Here is a 19,382-nt window from a genome sequence, read left to right on the forward strand (position 1 = left end):
TGATCAAACAGGTCGTTCTATACCTGACTCTGCAAAGCTCTCTGGCCTTAAAAGGCATCGCCATTAAAGCTTAAGTAGCTTACTGTAACAGTTAAAATCATTGAAGTCAAATGTTCCTGCTTTCATTTTCTAGATAAGGCAGTGTCAATAGAACAATGAAGAAACAGAGGTTCTTACTGGCGCTGGGCGCCACTGTTGTCTAATTATGTCCCGGTGTTTACTCTCTCAGATATATCAGTTTCATGACCACACGCTACTGCACTGTTAGAGGTAACCATGGTAAAAAGGTGTGTGTGTGTGTGTGTCACTGTGTATGGAAACAGTTCCTACTTCCTCTAATGTACCTGTAGTGTTTGCGAAGCACTCAGCAGTGGAAACATTTGACATATTGATGTTGAGCTGGCTGAATCAAATTGGCCATTTTTTTTAAACTTAATTTTCCAAGCAAAGTTTTGTACCAATGGATTGCTTACAGCCTTAAAATGGCTCCTTGTTTTGGGTAAAGACAATTTGATTTGATCAATTTTTCATATGCGCCGAATGGAAAAGGCGTAGTACTGTGAAATGCTTACTTACGAGCCCTTTCCCAATAATGCAAAGTAAAACTTTTTTTTAAAGGAAATAGATACACAATAAAATAACAATAACAAGATTATATACAAGGAGTACCGGTACCGAGTCAATGTGCAGCAGTACGAGATAGGTGAAGTAATAAAGTTGAAGTCGGAAGTTTAAATACACCAAATACATTTCAACTCAGTTTGAAACTATTTCACAATTTCTGACATTTAGTCCTAGTAAAAAAGGATCACCACTTTATTTGAAGAATGTGAAATGTCATAGTCGAGAGAATGATTTATTTAATATTTGTATTTCTTTCATCACATTCCTCGTGGGTCAGAAGTTTACATGCACTCAATTAGCATTTGGTAGCATTGCCTTTAAATTGCTTAACTTCGGTAAAAATGTTTCGGGTAGCCTTCCATAAGCTTCCCAAAATAAGTTGGGGGAATTTTGGCCCATTTCTCCTGACTGAGCTGGTGTAACTGAGTCAGGTTTGTAGGCCTCTTTCCTCACACATTCTTTTTCAGTTCTGCCCACAAATGTTCTATAGGATTGAGGTCAGGGCTTTGAGATGGCCACTCCAATACCTTGACTTTGTTGTCCTTAAACCATTTTGCCACAACAACCATTTTTTCTACCTCATAATGCCATCTATTTTGTGAAGTACACCAGTCGCTCCTGCAACAAAGCACACCCACAACATGATGCTGCCACCCCCGTGCTTCACGGTTGGGATGGTGTTTTTCAGCTTGCAAGCCTCCCCTTTTTCCTCAAAACATATGGCCAAACAGTTCTATTTTTGTTTCATCAGACCAGAGGACATTTCTCCAAAAAGTACGACCTTGGTCCCCATGTGCAGTTACAAACCGTAGTCTGGCTTTTTTAAGGCGGTTTTGGAGCAGTGGCTTCTTCCTTGCTGAGCAGCCTTTCAGGTTATGTTGAAATAGGACTCGTTTTACTGTGGATATAGATACTTCTGTACCTGTTTCCTCCAACATCTTCACAAGGTCCTTTGCTGTTGTTCTGGGATTGATTTGCCCTTTTCGCACCAAAGTATGTTCATTACATTTACATTTACATATAAGTCATTTAGCAGACGCTCTTATCCAGACAGAACGCTTCTCCTTCCTGAGCGGTATGGCGGCTGCGTGGTCCAATGGTGTTTATACTTGCATACTATTGTTTGTACAGATGAACGTGGTATCTTGTGGAGGTCTACAATTTTTTATCTTAGGTCTTGGCTGAGTTATTTTGATTTTCCCATGATGTCAAGCAAAGAGGCACTGAGTTTGAAGGTAGGCCTTGAAATACATCCACAGGTACACCTCAGTTGACTCAAATTATTTTAATTAGCCTATCAGAAGCTTCTAAAGCCATTACATAATTTTCTGTAATTTTCCAAGCTGTTTAAAGGCACAATCAACTTAGTGTATGTAAACTTCTGACCCACTGGAATTGTGATACAGTGAATTATAAGTGGAATAATCTGTCTGTAAACAATTGTTGGAAAAATGACTTGTGTCATGCACAAAGTAGACGTCCTAACCGACTTGCCAAAACTATAGTTTGTTAACAAGAAATTTGTGGAGTGGTTGAAAAACGAGTTTTAATGACTCCAACCTAAGTTTCCGTAAACGTCCGACTTCAACTGTATGTACATGTGGGTAGGGGTAAAGGTGACTAAGCAGTCAAGGTAGATAATAAACAGAGTAGCAGCAGCGTGTGTATGGCGTCAATATGCATGTGTGTGTGTCTTCTGTATGTTAGCGTATGTAGTGTTTGGGCATGTGTGCTTTGGATGACCAGTGCAGGATGTGTGACTGTGTGGGTAGAGTCCAGTGAGTTTGCATAGAGCCAGTGCAAGCGAGTGGCTGACTTGGGTGGCTGGAGTATTTGACCATTTTTAGGGTCTACCTCTGACACCGCCTGGTATACATGTCTTGGAATGCTGGGAGCTTGGCCCCGGTGATGTACTGGGCCATATGACCTCTGTCGTGCCTTATTTGTTGCCATACCAAGCGGTATGGCAACCAGATGCTCTCAATGGTGCAGCTGTCGAGCTTTTTGAGGATCTGAGGGCCTATGTTAAATATTTTTATTCCTATTCCCTATACAGGGCACTACTTTGACCAGAGCCCAATGGAATCCTATTCCCCACATAGGGCACTACTTTGACCAGAGCCCAATGGAATCCTATTCCCCATATAGGGCACTGCTTTCGACCAGAGCTCTATTGAACCCTATTCCCCATATAGGGCACTACTTTCGACCAGAGCTCTATTGAACCCTATTCCCCATATAGGGCACTGCTTTCGACCAGAGCTCTATTGAACCCTATTCCCCATATAGGGCACTACTTTTGACCAGAGCTCCTTGGGACCTGGTCAATAGTAGTGCAATATTCAGAGAATAGGGTATCACTTGAGACTCAGCCTCTGTTTATCTTGACAACTTTTTTGCTCAATGTTCCTCTGCCAGCTGTCAATCATTTGGCTGAATAGTTTCACAAAGAAGGAGGAAAAAAGACACCATATGACAAAGCAGCTCCCTCTTTTATCTCCACTCTCCTTCTCGCAGGCAGGAATGTTAATGCTGCTGGTTCTTTGTGATGGGGTTCAGTTCTCCTGACTGACTGATTGACTGACAGGCTGGTGGCTCACAATGACAGAGAATGCTGGCTAACACCGTAATTAGCTATAGCATTCAAAGAGATAGTCTAGACCTGTGAGGTTTCAAGTAAAATAACATTACAAGTGTTTTATGATTGTTTCCCAATAGGCCTATTTATGTTTTTTTTTAAATACACTTTTTAAATATGGAATGCAGTTCAAAACATGGTGGTTGGCTAACTGACACCGAGTCCGAGAAGAGACTCACTAACGCTGACAAACAAAGGGCTTACCGATGGAGACAGGGTGAGACAAACTCAAGGTTAGCAGACTTAGCACTAGCGCAGGTTAGCTTAGCGAGGGCTTTAGCTCAAGCCTAGGAAGCTCAGATAGCTTTAAATGCTGGGTCTGTTAGATATGCCTGGAGGCTAACAATGCTAACAGCTAATGACGCTAGGGCCAGGACTTTTAGCGTCTGTGTAGTGTTGTGGTATTCTAGGCCCGGAGCCATGGTTTTTGATATGGTTAAGTGAAGGCAGTCGTTTTGTCAGGGCTTGTTGATGTGTAACATGACTAATGGACCATGGAAACAGGGGGCTCTTCCACAGAAGCTTCCTACTATCCAGACACAAAACCCCCTACGCGACCAAATTGGCGCTGCTTCTCTTGACAGGGTGTGTCTGTGTTAACGAACAAAAACAAAATATAGCGCAGATAAGACAACTCTCAATATGACATCATCACCATGAAATGAGGGATTAAATGAAAGGAAGGAGAAGAGTGTTTCTTCCGAGGTGGGCCAACCCAGGCAAGACAAAGCAAAGCCTGCCAGGCTGTGTGTGTGATTGGCTTTGCTGATTGCCTTATTATCCCGTACGTGTTGTGTTCCTCTTTTGTGTTCCTCTTTAATGCCAATTGACTGAGATAGAACTGCTGCAGCTGTGTGCCACACATTCTAAGTAAAAGTCTTTCAGGATTCAACACACCCATGGCTTTGTCCATTTGAACATCCTGGGGACTGTGTGTGTGTGTGTTTCTTTACACTGGGGAGGTGGAGGAGTGAAATGTCTCCTATTCAGATCATCTTTGTTTGTAGTGAATGGTCTCCTATTCATAGTGTATTTTGTTTGTAGTATGCTTTTAGGCTTTGCATTCCAGATGGTCTTCAATGCAGTCACGCTGCACTAAGGATCAGATCTCACACTTCACCTGTAGAAGTGATTAGCATCTCAGGGAAATACACATTGACATGATATAGCAATCTGCTGAAAAGATGACCTGGAACACCACTTAAGAGTTGATGGACTGTAAATAGGTGTAGGTGTGCAGCTGTTTTTGTGGTAACCATGGTGGTAACCATGGTGTTTTTCTTATCTCCTAGGTTACCTATCCAAAGTGTTGAGGAACTACACCGAGCAGGCTTGTGACGGCGACTTCCTGTCGGTCCGCTGCCCGCCCCGCACCACCATCACCGTCCAATCGGCTTTCTACGGCAGGAAAGGCCCCTCCCACCCCCAGCAGTGCCCGTCCTACCAGAGATACACCCTTGTAGGGACACACCCACTGGAGGATGACACATATTGTTACATGTCCACTGCACTACAGGTAAACATACACAACCCATCTACTTTAATGCTTCTCTCTGCCACTAGGACAGTAACGACAGTCATTCAATAATGCTCATCTTCTGGTTTTGATATGTGGCCAGGTTGTGTTTCCCAAAAACCTCTTATCAAAATGGCTCATTATTTTTCTCTCTGGGAAACAATACTTTCTTCTCCTCTTTAGTCAGATCAGGGTCCATATCCATAAAGCATCTCAGAAAAGGAGTGCTGATTTAGGATCTCTTTTAGCTATTAGATCACAATGAATAGGAATGGAAGGACAGGGAGAACCAGATCAAATTTTTTTTTTTAAATGTAACTAGGCAAGTCAGTTAAGAACAAATTCTTATTTACAACGACAGCCTAGGATCAGTGGATTAACTGCCTTGTTCAGGGGCAGAACAACAGATTTTTACCTTGTCGGCTTGGGGAATCTACCTGCCTCTAGCCACTAGGCTACCTGCCTCTAGCCACTAGGCTACCTGCTCTAACCACTAGGCTACCTGCTCTAACCACTAGGCTACCTGCCTCTAGCCACTAGGCTAGCTGCTCTAACCACTAGGCTACCTGCCTCTAGCTGCTAGGCTACCTGCTCTAACCACTAGGCTACCTGCCTCTAGCCACTAGGCTACCTGCCTCAAGCCACTAGGCCACCTGCTCTAACCACTAGGCTACCTGCCTCTAACCGCTAGGCTACCTGCTCTAACCACTAGGCTACCTGCCTCTAGCCACTAGGCTACCTGCCTCTAGACACTAGGCTACCTGCCTCTAGCCACTAGGCTACCTGCTCTAACCACAAGGCTACCTGCCTCTAGCCACTAGGCTACCTGCCTCTAGCCACTAGGCTACCTGCTCTAACCACTAGGCTACCTGCTCTAACCACTAGGCTACCTGCCTCTAAACAGTAGGCTTCCTGCCTCTAGCCACTAGGCTACCTGCCTCTAGCCACTAGGCTACCTGCTTTAACCACTAGGCTACCTGCATCTAACCACTAGGCTACCTGCCTCTAGCCACTAGGCTACCTGCCTCAAGCCACTAGGCTACCTGCCTCAAGCCACTAGGCTACCTGCCTCTAGCCACTAGGCTACCTGCCTCTAGCCACTAGGCTACCAGCCGCCCCATCTCAGATCAGTTCTCTGTGATGCTTTTTGAATACAGACCCAGGCCTTTGAAACAGTAGCTATAATGCTCTGGGGATTTCAGAGAAGGTTGCATCCTTCTCTCTTTCTCATGTATCCCCTCCCCCTTCTGGTTCCTCATTCACTCATCTACCACATCCCTCCCTCCATCTCAACAGAGCCTGTCGTTGTTTGGCACCTAAAGCTGTCTGAGAAACTTCCAGAAAGAAAAAAGCCTCCACACAACAAGGGTTAAAACCCAGGCAATGCCAATGCCGCCACCGCTGATTGCGTAACGCTTTGTGTGAAAATGTTTTCCAGCAAGTGACACACTTTAAGGAGAAGGCATGGAGAGGCAGGCCCAGCCAGCCCTACTACACAAAGCTGTTTCATTGAGTCTTTGTCACAACATCCCCATCTTAAATTGATTGGGGGTGCAACGAATAGACTGAAGGCCTCCTTTTGTGTGGGGGGTACACACACACACCCACTCCTGTCCTTTCAGAGTTCTGTTGCCCTCGTCTCCCTCCCACTTTATCTCAAAATAGCTGAATGACGATCATGAGCGCTAAGCTTCAGATCCAGAGAAGGTGCCCAAATGAGAGAAACCGACCCAGAGGCCCTCAGTTGCAATCACTTGGTACTAGAGCGTAGCAACTTTGCTCAATGCAACTCTTGTCTGTTCCAACAACGTCTCAAAAGAAACAATTGATGTGATGTTAGCGGTTTTAATCCCGATTTTCAAAAGCTTTAATATAGAGAGCTTTGAAGACAGGTAGATACGAAGTCAAAGCTTTTTTAGGACTACATGGGGGGTATAGGCTGCTGTACTTTTTCCCATATCCTATCCCTGGCCATTATGTCTCCTTAATGACGCGTGACGGCATGACATAAATGTCAGCGTGCTTGAGATTTATGATCTGGAAGCACACGGCAGCAGCACACATATGCCAGAAGAACTCTGGGAGGTTGTCTTCTACACACCAGAACTCTGGGAGGTTGTCTTGTACACACCAGAACTCTGGGAGGTTGTCTTGTACACACCAGAACTCTGGGAGGTTGTCTTCTACACACCAGAACTCTGGGAGGTTGTCTTCTACACACCAGAACACTGTGAGGTTGTCTTCTACACACCAGAACACTGGGAGGTTGTCTTCTACACACCAGGAGAACTCTAGGAGGTTGTCTTCTACACACCAGAACACTGGGAGGTTGTATTCTACACACCAGAACACTGGGAGGTTGTATTCTACACACCAGAACACTGGGAGGTTGTCTTCTACACACCAGGACACTGGGAGGTTGTCTTCTACACACCAGGACACTGGGAGGTTGTCTTCTACACACCAGGACACTGGGAGGTTGTCTTCTACACACCAGGACACTGGGAGGTTGTCTTCTACATGGCCTGAGAGGAGAAGGAGATGTCAGGAAGCTGGAGTGTAGAACTGTTCCCATGGCCTGGGAGAAGGGGATGGTTAGGGTGTTTGAAGTGGTTTTTTGTTTGTGTGCCCTCCGGCTTGATCATTGTTTTCTCTCTCTCTCTCTCTCTCTCTCTCTCTCTCTCTCTCTCTCTCTCTCTCTCTCTCTCTCTCTCTCTCTCTCTCTCTCTCTCTCTCTCTCTCTCTCTCTCTCTCTCTCTCTCTCTCTCTCTCTCTCTCTCTCTCTCTCTCTCTCTATATATATATATATATATATATATCTTTCAATGGTAGAAAATGTTGGATGAGTGCCAGGACAGGAGGATCTGTCAGGTCCTTGTCAACAGTCGTCTCTTCGGGATGGACCCGTGCCCCAGTAGCAGCAAATACCTCATTGTGTGGTACAAATGCATGCCTAGTAAGTCCCTCCCTCATCACCCCTGAGTTTCTTCATCATTTATGCTCCACCTTACAGTGACTGTTCCTGTCTGTCTATTTCTTACACACACACACACACACACACACACACACACACACACACACACACACACACACACACACACACACACACACACACACACACACACACACACACACACACACACACACACACACACACACACACACACACACACACACACACACACACACACACACACACACACACAAAGAAATCCCTGGTGACACTATGAAGGTTTTAATCCCATTCATACTAATGTGCAGAAACAGAAGCCTTGATAATGTGGATGCAGGTTGCCATTTATTGGGTTGACTCATGTACTGGAGGCAGCTCTGCAGGTTGGTCACTAGCTGGCACACTCACAGTCATAAAATCAGATTTTAACCTTGACCTTGATCACACCGTTTATCTTATGCCTAAACTCTAACTTGAAATTGAGATCAAAAATTAATGTTTTTTTGAATACATTTTTATGATATATAGACAATTTTGACTTTGCAGCTGGTCCATCTAGTGGACATCACTCTGCCTCTAAGACAAGAGTCATCCCAATGATTGTCAATCTGCAATGTGGATGTGTTTAGCCATGCACAGGTATTCCACACACAGAGCCCAGTCACAGTAACCCGTGACAGCTGAACTCCCTGAAAATCAAAACTATGGACACGGGGGAACAGGAATGCAGAGGAGAAGACTGGGACAGGGAATGAGAGAAAGGGAATGAAAGAAAGGGAATGAGAGAAAGGGAATGAGAGAAAGGGAATGAGGGAAAGGGAATGAGAGAAGGGGAATGAGGGAAAGGGAATGAGAGAAAGGGAATGAGAGAAAGGGAATGAGAGAAAGGGAATGAGAGAAAGGGAATGAGAGAAAGGGAATGAGAGAAAGGGAATGAGAGAAAGGGAATGAGGGAAAGGGAATGAGGGAAAGGGAATGAGGGAAAGGGACAGCGGAGTCAATCACCACCTTCCGGAGACACCTGAAACCCCACCTCTTTAAGGAATACCTAGGATAGGTTAAGTAATCCCTCTCACCCCACCCCCCCTAAGTTTTAGATGCACTATTGTAAGTGACTGTCCCACTGGATGTCATAAGGTGATTGCACCAATTTGTAAGTCGCTCTGGATAAGAGCGTCTGCTAAATGACTTAAATGTAAATGTAAATGTGAATGAGAGAAAGGGAATGAGGGAAAGGGAATGAGAGAAAGGGAATGAGAGAAAGGGAATGAGAGAAAGGGAATGAGAGAAAGGGAATGAGAGAGAGAGAGATGATTTTAAAACCCGCTCTCTCTCTCTCTCCATCTGTTTCCATCCCTCCCTCACCCTCTTTCCTTTCAGAGGCAGTGACACCTCCTTGTTGCACCTCACTATAACCCCACTTAGATCCTGCAGAGACATTTCTCTGTCGCCAAGAAGTCATTGGTTAAGTGACAGAGGACAAAAGAGCTGTTGATTGGTCCAGGGTCAGGGTAGTGGAGGGGTCAGTGGAGTGAGTGGCCACTCCCAGTCAGTCTAGTGTGACCATACCACAGCTCAGGAATAACATGAATGGATTTAGCTACTACAACACCCTGGTTGGCTGGGACTACACCACTGGTATTCTGACTCTGAGAGAAGGGATTACACGACTGGTATTGTGACTCTGAGTGAAGGGATTACACCACTGGTATTGTGACTCTGAGTGAAGGGATTACACCACTGGTATTCTGACATTAAAAGAAGGGATTACACCACTGGCATTCTGGCTTTGGGAGAAGGGATTACACATTACATTACATTTAAGTCATTTAGCAGACGCTCTTATCCAGAGCGACTTACAAATTACACCACTGGTATTCTGACTCTGAGAGAAGGGATTACACCACTGGTATTCTGACTCTGAGAGAAGGGATTACACCACTGGTATTCTGACTCTGAGAGAAGGGATTACACCACTGGTATTCTGACTCTGAGAGAAGGGATTACACCACTGGTATTCTGACTCTGAGAGAAGGGATTACACCACTGGTATTCTGACTCTGAGAGAAGGGATTACATCACTGGTATTCTGACTCTGAGAGAAGGGATTACACCACTGGTATTCTGACTCTAAGAGAAGGGATTACACCACTGGTATTCTGGCTTTGGGAGAAGGGATTACACCACTGGTATTCTGACTCTGAGAGAAGGGATTACACCACTGGTATTCTGACTCTGAGAGAAGGGATTACACCACTGCTATTCTGACTCTGAGAGAAGGGATTACACCACTGGTATTCTGACTCTGAGAGAAGGGATTACACCACTGGTATTCTGACTCTGAGAGAAGGGATTACACCACTGGTATTCTGACTCTAAGAGAAGGGATTACACCACTGGTATTCTGACTCTGAGAGAAGGGATTACACCACTGGTATTCTGACTCTGAGAGAAGGGATTACACCACTGGTATTCTGACTCTGAGAGAAGGGATTACACCACTGGTATTCTGACTCTGAGAGAAGGGATTACACCACTGGTATTCTGACTCTGAGAGAAGGGATTACACCACTGGTATTCTGACTCTAAGAGAAGGGATTACACCACTGGTATTCTGACTCTGAGAGAAGGGATTACACCACTGGTATTCTGACTCTGAGAGAAGGGATTACACCACTGGTATTCTGACTCTGAGAGAAGGGATTACACCACTGGTATTCTGACTCTGAGAGAAGGGATTACACCACTGGTATTCTGACTCTGAGAGAAGGGATTACACCACTGGTATTCTGACTCTGAGAGAAGGTATTACACCACTGGTATTCTGACTCTGAGAGAAGGGATTACACCACTAGTATTCTAACTCTGAGAGAAGGGATTACACCACTGGTATTCTGACTCTGAGAGAAGGGATTACACCACTGGTATTCTGACTCTAAGAGAAGGGATTATACCACTGGTATTCTGGTTTTGGGAGAAGGGATTACACCACTGGTATTCTGACTCTGAGAGAAGGGATTACACCACTGGTATTCTGACTCTGAGAGAAGGGATTACACCACTGGTATTCTGACTCTGAGAGAAGGGATTACACCACTGGTATTCTAACTCTGAGAGAAGGGATTAAACCACTGGTATTCTGACTCTGAGAGAAGGGACTACACCACTGGTGTTCTGACTCTGAGAGAAGGGATTACACCACTGGTATTCTGACTCTGAGAGAAGGGATTACACCACTGGTATTCTGACTCTAAGAGAAGGGATTACACCACTGGTATTCCGACTCTGAGAGAAGGGATTATACCACTGGTATTCTGACTCTGAGAGAAGGGATTATACCACTGGTATTCTGACTCTAAGAGAAGGGATTACACCACTGGTATTCTGACTCTGAGAGAAGGGATTATACCACTGGTATTCTGACTCTGAGAGAAGGGATTACACCACTGGTATTCTGACTCTGAGAGAAGGGATTATACCACTGGTATTCTGACTCTGAGAGAAGGGATTATACCACTGGTATTCTGACTCTAAGAGAAGGGATTACACCACTGGTATTCTGACTCTGAGAGAAGGGATTATACCACTGGTATTCTGACTCTGAGAGAAGGGATTACACCACTGGTATTCTGACTCTGAGAGAAGGGATTATACCACTGGTATTCTGACTCTAAGAGAAGGGATTATACCACTGGTATTCTGACTCTGAGAGAAGGGATTATACCACTGGTATTCTGACTCTGAGAGAAGGGATTACACCACTGGTATTCTGACTCTGAGAGAAGGGATTATACCACTGGTATTCTGACTCTGAGAGAAGGGATTACACCACTGGTATTCTGACTCTGACTCTGAGAAGGGATTATACCACTGGTATTCTGACTCTGAGAGAAGGGATTATACCACTGGTATTCTGACTCTGAGAGAAGGGATTATACCACTGGTATTCTGACTCTGAGAAGGGATTATACCACTGGTATTCTGATTTATACCACTGGTATTCTGACTCTAAGAGAAGGGATTACACCACTGGTATTCTGACTCTGAGAGAAGGGATTATACCACTGGTATTCTGACTCTAAGGGATTACACCACTGGTATTCTGACTCTAAGAGAAGGGATTACACCACTGGTATTCTGACTCTGAGAGAAGGGATTACACCACTGGTATTCTGACTCTGAGAGAAGGGATTACACCACTGGTATTCTGACTCTAAGAGAAGGGATTACACCACTGGTATTCTGACTCTAAGAGAAGGGATTACACCACTGGTATTCTGACTCTGAGAGAAGGGATTACACCACTGGTATTCTGACTCTGAGAGAAGGGATTACACCACTGGTATTCTGACTCTAAGAGAAGGGATTACACCACTGGTATTCTGACTCTAAGAGAAGGGATTACACCACTGGTATTCTGACTCTAAGAGAAGGGATTACACCACTGGTATTCTGACTCTGAGAGAAGGGATTATACCACTGGTATTCTGACTCTAAGAGAAGGGATTACACCACTGGTATTCTGACTCTGAGAGAAGGGATTACACCACTGGTATTCTGACTCTAAGAGAAGGAGAGAAGGAGGGAGGGGAGGAAAGATGGATGGTATTTAGAACCCACACACCTGAATACCTGCACACTTTCACACCTTCAAATGTGCACACCTGAACAACTGCACACTCACAGGCAAAATAAAAGGCCAATTTGAGAGTAAGCCTGAGACCGACAGAAAGGGTAAGGTGTGTCTGTGATGATCCTAAATATGATATCTCTACCCCACCCCCTTCCAGATGAGTATAAGAGTACGGTGGTGTGTGAGGAGGAGAGGATGAAGCTGAGCTGTAAACAGGGGATGCAGATCGCCGTCTACTCTGCCATGTTTGGTCGAACCCAACAGGGGACCCTGGAGTGTCCTACCCACCACAGGGCACCCTCCGTAGGTAAGTCTGTCACCTATGTGTAGAACCTGGAGTTTTCCCCAAAGCTTGATCTGATCATTAAAAACTCTTGGCCTGAATTCTCTAGGTAGCTAGGACTAAACGTTTTTCTCAGAATAACAATCTGGCCTTTATGGCCAAACATGTACTCTTCTAATATCTACTCGGCACAGCCAGAAGAGGACTGGCCACCCATCAGAGCCTGGTTCCTCTGTACAGTAGGTTTCTTCCTAGGTTCCTTTCTTCCTAGCCACCATGCTTCTACATCTGCATTGCTTGCTTTTTGGGGTTTTAGGCTGGGTTTCTGTATAGCACTTTGTGACATCAGCTGATGTGAAAAGGGCTTTATACACAGGCCAGTTGGGAAAAAGCACTTACTATCACTATGGGTGCCTGCCCCTACAATAATCTTCATTGTTTGGAAACCTGAAGGGACTGGTAAATTGGGACCCAATGGTGTTACTCCATCTATCTTTCCAAAGGTCTTAGTGAAGTTTCCTCCATATGTATTTATTTCACCTGTCCCATCAGAATTGCAAATAGTGCAGGGGGTAGGGTTTGTTATGTCAGTGGGCCGAGCATTAACTTAATTATATTGCCCCAGTAACTGACCAATGGCCGCTGCTTCAGAACCATTTCATTCTACTAGTGAATCACTCCAACTGGATCGGGAAGTAATCACTCACATACTGGATCAGGAAGTAATCACTCACATACTGGATCAGGAAGTAATCACTCACAGACTGGATCAGGAAGTAATCACTCACATACTGGATCAGGAAGTAATCACTCACAGACTGGATCAGGAAGTAATCACTCACAGACTGGATCAGGAAGTAATCACTCACAGACTGGATCAGGAAGTAATCACTCATATACTGGATCAGGAAGTAATCACTCACATACTGTGTGTCTGATGGTTGGTTCTGTATTCATGAGGTTTCAAATGCTTGTAGGATATGTTTATAGTGGACACACACAGCCAAAGGAATAGGAGTGGACTTTATGCCAGAGTTCTCTGTCATCCACAGGGGAGAATTTGGCTCGTAGTAAAAGGACAGGATTGAGGTGTGTTTGTGTATGTCTGTGCTTGTGAACATGTGCATGTGAGTGTAATTTTGTAATTTTTATTAGGATCCCCATTAGCTAACATCGTAACGCTAGCTAAGCTTCCTGGGGTCCAACACCAATTAACAAGACATTACAAATAACCACAAATCAAGGCTTCAAAAACATTCAACAAGTAGACAATAAAGACAATGAAATACCTGACAGGAAACTCAGTTGATGCTTTCTATTTCCTGTCCAGACATATGGTCTATCACATTAGATGTTCTGTCTATTTCCTGTCCAGTCATATGGTCTATCACATTAAATGTTCTTTCTATTTCCTGTCCAGTCATATGGTCTATCACATTAAATGTTCTTTCTATTTCCTGTCTAGTCATATGGTCTATCACATTAAATGTTCTTTCTATTTCCTGTCCAGTCATATGGTCTATCACATTAGATGTTATTTCTATTTCCTATCCAGTCATATGGTCTATCACATTAAATGTTCTTTCTATTTCCTGTCCAGTCATATGGTCTATCACATTAGATGTTCTTTCTATTTCCTGTCCAGTCATATGGTCTATCACATTAGATGTTCTTTCTATTTCCTGTCCAGTCATATGGTCTATCACATTAGATGTTCTTTCTATTTCCTGTCCAGTCATATGGTCTATCACATTAGATGTTCTTTCTATTTCCTGTCCAGTCATGTGGTCTATCACATTAGATGTTCTGTCTATTTCCTGTCCAGTCATATGGTCTGTCACATTAGATGTTCTTTCTATTTCCTGGTCAGTCATATGGTCTATCACATTAAATGTTCTTTCTATTTCCTGTCCAGTCATATGGTCTATCACATTAGATGTTCTTTCTATTTCCTGTCCAGTCATGTGGTCTATCACATTAGATGTTCTGTCTATTTCCTGTCCAGTCATATGGTCTGTCACATTAGATGTTCTTTCTATTTCCTGTCCAGTTCCATTCAGCTAGAAATATGGATTGGTAAAGAGGTCCATTCAGCTGAGAAATATGGATTGGTAAAGAGTTCCATTCAGCTAGAAATATGGATTGGTAAAGAGTTCCTTTCAGCTGAGAAATATGGATTGGTAAAGAGTTCCAGTCAGCTGATAAATATGGATTGGTAAAGAGTTCCATTCAGCTAGAAATATGGATTGGTAAAGAGGTCCATTCAGCAATGGCTCTGTATATAACTGTAGATTTAAGGCGATTTGTCCTAGGCTTGGGTTGTCTTTGCTGCCCTGAAGTTGCCTGTCTGGTTTGGTGGTTATGCGTGTTGCTAGTATGTACTAATTGGATTGAAAAATACTGTGTTTAAAAAAAATAGAACATTCCTAAAGAAAGTCAGAAGACTAGATAGTTTTTTGTTTTTAACAAATGTTTGTGTGCGTGTGTGCATGTGTGCGTGTGTGTGTGTTGTAGAGGCTGTATCAAGATATCTCACAGGCAGCAATGTTGTTGAAGGGGATTTTAATGGCTGTATTCTTGGATCTGATCAAATAAAAACAGATCCAAATCTAAGTTTATTTGTCACATGTGCCGAATACAACAGGTATAATACAACCTTACTGTGAAATGCTTACTTACAAGCCCCTAACCAACAAAGCAGTTTTAAGAGAAATAATTAAAGATCAGCAGTAAAATAACAATAGCTAGGCTATATACAGGGGGTACCGGTACAGAGTCAATGTGCGGGGGCACATGTAGGTAGATTGGTGCAGTGAAATGTGTTGTTTGCACATCAACAGATTTTTTCACCTTGTCTGCTCTGGTAATTCCAACCAGCAACCTTTTGGTTTCTGACCTAACATGCTAACTGCTAGGCTACCAAGAGAGGTAGGTGTCACTCCAACTACAGCTACTTTGTAGGCTTGGCCAACAGTCATTCCGTGGAATAGTCTATCAGGCACCAAACCAAAGGAAACAGACTGAAGCGGGGGGGACTAATAAGAAACTCTCATTTTAGTTTTCCGTTGCCAACGTTTGAACACCTTTTTCTATTTTTTATTTAACATTTATTTAACTAGGCAAGTCACTGGCCAAACCCGGACGACGCTGGGCCGATTGTGCGCCGCCCTATGTCCTGATAATTTGTCTCCTTTGAAAAGTATAGGAGCCATGTGTGGGTGTGGGTGAGTGGGTCAAATGTCATTTGGCACAATTCATGATTCAAACAATGCACTGGGGACATGCCCCCGACTGTGTGTGTTTGTGTGTGTGTCGCCATAGCAAATGTGAGTGTATGTGTGTGTATTTGTCTATGTGTGTGTGTGTGACAGGGGTGTCTGGATAGGGCCAGGAGGCTGAATCAGGTGTCAGAGTCAGATATCGACAGTGTGTGTGTCCTTTATGTGATATGAGCAGCCAGTCAGTCAGTCAGTGGGTGGGTCCCAAAGCCCTAAGCCCTATAGAGTCCATTACTTTTGCCCAGGGTCCATAGGGCTGTGGTCAAAAGTAGTTCACGATGTAGGGAATAGGGTTCCATGTGGGACGAGACCAGTGTGGGAGCACACTTTGATGGGACACGCCCATTTCCATCGATAGGGCTGTAGAGGAGCAAGTTGGGAGCTTCAAGGTCCTTGGCGTCCACAACACCAACAAACTAACATGGTCCAAGCACACCAAGACAGTCGTGAAGAGGGCACGACAAAACCTATTCCCCTTCAGACTGAAAAGATTTGGCATGGGTCCTCAGATCCTCCAAAGGTTCTACAGCTGCACCATCTGCTACAGCTGCATCCTGACGGGTTGCATCACTGCCTGGTATGGCAACTGCTCGGACTCCGACAGCAAGGCACTACAGAGGGTTGTGCGATCGGCCCAGTACATCACTAGGGCCAAGCTTCCTGCCATCCAGGACCTCTATACAAGGCCATAAAAATTGTCAAAGACTCCAGCCACCCTAGTCATAGACTGTTCTCTCTGCAACCACACGGCAAGAGGTAAGTCTAGGTCCAAGAGGCTTCTAACCAACTTCTACCCCCAAGCCATACGACTGCTGAACATCTAATCAAATGGCTACCCAGACTATTTGCATTGCCCCCCCCCCCCACTCTTTTACACTGCTGCTACTCTCTTTTATTATCTATGCATCGTCACTTTAATAACTGTACATATTACCTCAACTAACCTGTGCCCCCACACATTTACACTGTACCGGTACCGCCTGGTATATAGCCTCTCTATTGTTATTTTACTGCTGCTCTTTAATTATTTGTTACTTTTATTTCATACTTTTTTTTTGTTGGTATTTTTCTTAACTGCATTTTTGGTTAAGGGCTTGTCAGTAAGCATTTCACTGTAAGCTCTACACCTGTTGTATTCCGCACATGTGACAAATAATCACCACTGGCAGGTGGACAAGGAGTATAGGACAGTTTGTGAGTTAAAACAGAGTCAGGTTTTTTTCTCACAGCAACGTTGCCATTTCCTACTGTTGAGGTATTTGAGGGGCTGTCCTATACGGTTTTACTACAGAAAGACACAAGACTATCATGGTATAATGGGGAGATGTCAGACTTAGTACACAAAACATAATTCTCTAAAAATCTCTTTATAGCCTCGGACACTCAGCGTAACATTTTCATAATGCACAAGAGCTCAGATCATCATAATTCATTTTTAAACTTCTCTTCGACAATGCTCGCTATAAGGTAGCCTCGAACTACCATCCAGATCTGTGAGCTCACATACACATATTTCACTACACTGAATCAGCTAAACACATGTATTTAAGCTTGCCTGATCTGGACGGTAGTACGAGGCTAGTTCTAAGGAGGGTTTACACTACTTTAAGCACAGAGTAAATTTCCCCCTCAGTCCCATTCTTTCTCATATTTTCCCTGTTCTGTGTATTTCATATAACTGTCCCTATCACTGACTTTCTCTCACCATGTCCCACTGCCCCACAAACTGTCCCCTACTTGATTCCCCCGGTCGTCTTCCGTACAGAGAAAGTGAAGTGAGGTTTTATTGAGTGACAGGCCAGACTAACAATGTTAATGATGCTTTTCTCCTGTGTAATACCAGGACCAAGGAGTCTGGAGACACTATTTGTTTGTGCCTCAGTCTGACTTTTCTAAGTTAAAATAGACCATAAAGGTATGGTCATACTTTTTTCCTCGCTATTTAGGAAAGTGTGTGTGTGTGTGTGTGTTCACCACGTCAAAGGCATTACCTCATTAACTCGTCTTAACTAATGCACCAATCAGAGAAGAGCTGTCTGAGGTCTCAGCTCACCACCTGAACCTATGTGTGTGTGTGTGTGTGTGTGTGTGTGTGTGTGTGTGTGTGTGTGTGTGTGTGTGTGTGTGTGTGTGTGTGTGTGTGTGTGTGTGTGTGTGTGTGTGTGTGTGTGTGTGTGTGTGTGTGTGTGTGTGTGTGTGTGTGTGTGTGTGTGTGTGTGTGTGTGTGTTCACTAGGTCCAAGGCATTACCTCATTAACTCGTCTTAACTAATGCACCAATCAGAGAAGAGCTGTCTGAGGTCTCAGCTCACCACCTGAACCCATGTAGCTGCCTGTTTGTGTGTGTGTGTGTGTGTGTGTGTGTGTGTGTGTGTGTGTGTGTGTGTGTGCGTGTGTGCGTGCGTGCGTGCGTGCGTGCGTGCGTGCGTGCGTGTGTGTGTGTGCGTGTGTGTGTGGCATTAAGGATGTTGTTCTCAGAATAGTTGTGGATGTTTCCTGATCAGAAACCCACCAAAGAAGTATGGCTCTGGTTCTGTAGCCGGAGAAGACTGCTCATCTGATATCAGCACAGTACAAATGCATACATTTTCAACAAAACATGTTCAATGTTTGACTTTATTCAAAAAATGAAGTGACCCCAACATTGTTTGTTAGTGTAGTCCTACAAGCACACTGTTACAACCATTGAGCGTCATGTTATTGAGTATATGACTTAGCAGCACAGTGCACACTCTGTCTTGATTTTTTGTAGTAGGCTGACGAATTCCATGTTATGTGTTCTGGAACAATTAGTGTGTTTGACCCTTCTCTGGCTGTCTTCATGATAACAGTCCCGAGTCAGAGGCCTCTGAGGTGACGAGGCACTTCAATGTCAGGAAATGACACAGGAGGAACATTTGGCAGCAGTCACATATACACACACTCACACACACCATGTTTAGGCGCCACAGTGTTGTTTTTATACCCTCTGATAATCAGTTTACACAGAAGTGCTTGTGCCCGAACGACTGAAATAATGTTAGTGTTTTTAGATATGAATGTTTCTGTTTTAGACACAGTATTTATGCTTTTGTTTTTACATATGTATGTTTTTGTTTGATAAAGATTGTATCACTAAAAACTAATTTGCATAGGTTTTACTGTTTTATTAACTCAGCCTAATATTGTTAAATTACTCTACTAGTCCAACATTTGGACAGACCAACTTATTCAAGGGTTTTTCTTTATTTGTACTATTTTCTACATTGTAGAATAATAGTGAAGACATCAAAACTATGACATAACACATATGGAATCATGTAGTAACCAAAGAAATTGTTAAACAAATCAAAATGTATTTCTAACGTCCACTGATTAGCTGCACTGGAGAAACTGTTACACTCAACTGAACGACTTGATCAGTGTTGTTAGCACACTAGCTGTCTTTGCTGTCTCAATCAGCGTTCACCTAATTGTGT

General features: G+C 43.9%; 1 protein-coding gene across 1 annotated transcript in view; it reads left to right on the forward strand.

Moving 5' to 3' along the window:
• The window catches only part of LOC123990541 (protein eva-1 homolog A-like), a 185,404-nt gene that overhangs the window by 43,682 nt on the left and 122,340 nt on the right, over positions 1 to 19,382 (forward strand). The window contains exons 2-4 of the mRNA XM_046291131.1: positions 4,555 to 4,778; positions 7,611 to 7,734; positions 12,522 to 12,671. Coding sequence (XP_046147087.1) covers positions 4,555 to 4,778; positions 7,611 to 7,734; positions 12,522 to 12,671 — 498 coding nt within the window. The remainder of the gene's footprint in view (positions 1 to 4,554; positions 4,779 to 7,610; positions 7,735 to 12,521; positions 12,672 to 19,382) is intronic.

The sequence above is a fragment of the Oncorhynchus gorbuscha genome, linkage group LG12 (genome assembly GCF_021184085.1).
Source record: "Oncorhynchus gorbuscha isolate QuinsamMale2020 ecotype Even-year linkage group LG12, OgorEven_v1.0, whole genome shotgun sequence".
NCBI classification, from domain to species: Eukaryota; Metazoa; Chordata; class Actinopteri; order Salmoniformes; family Salmonidae; genus Oncorhynchus; species Oncorhynchus gorbuscha.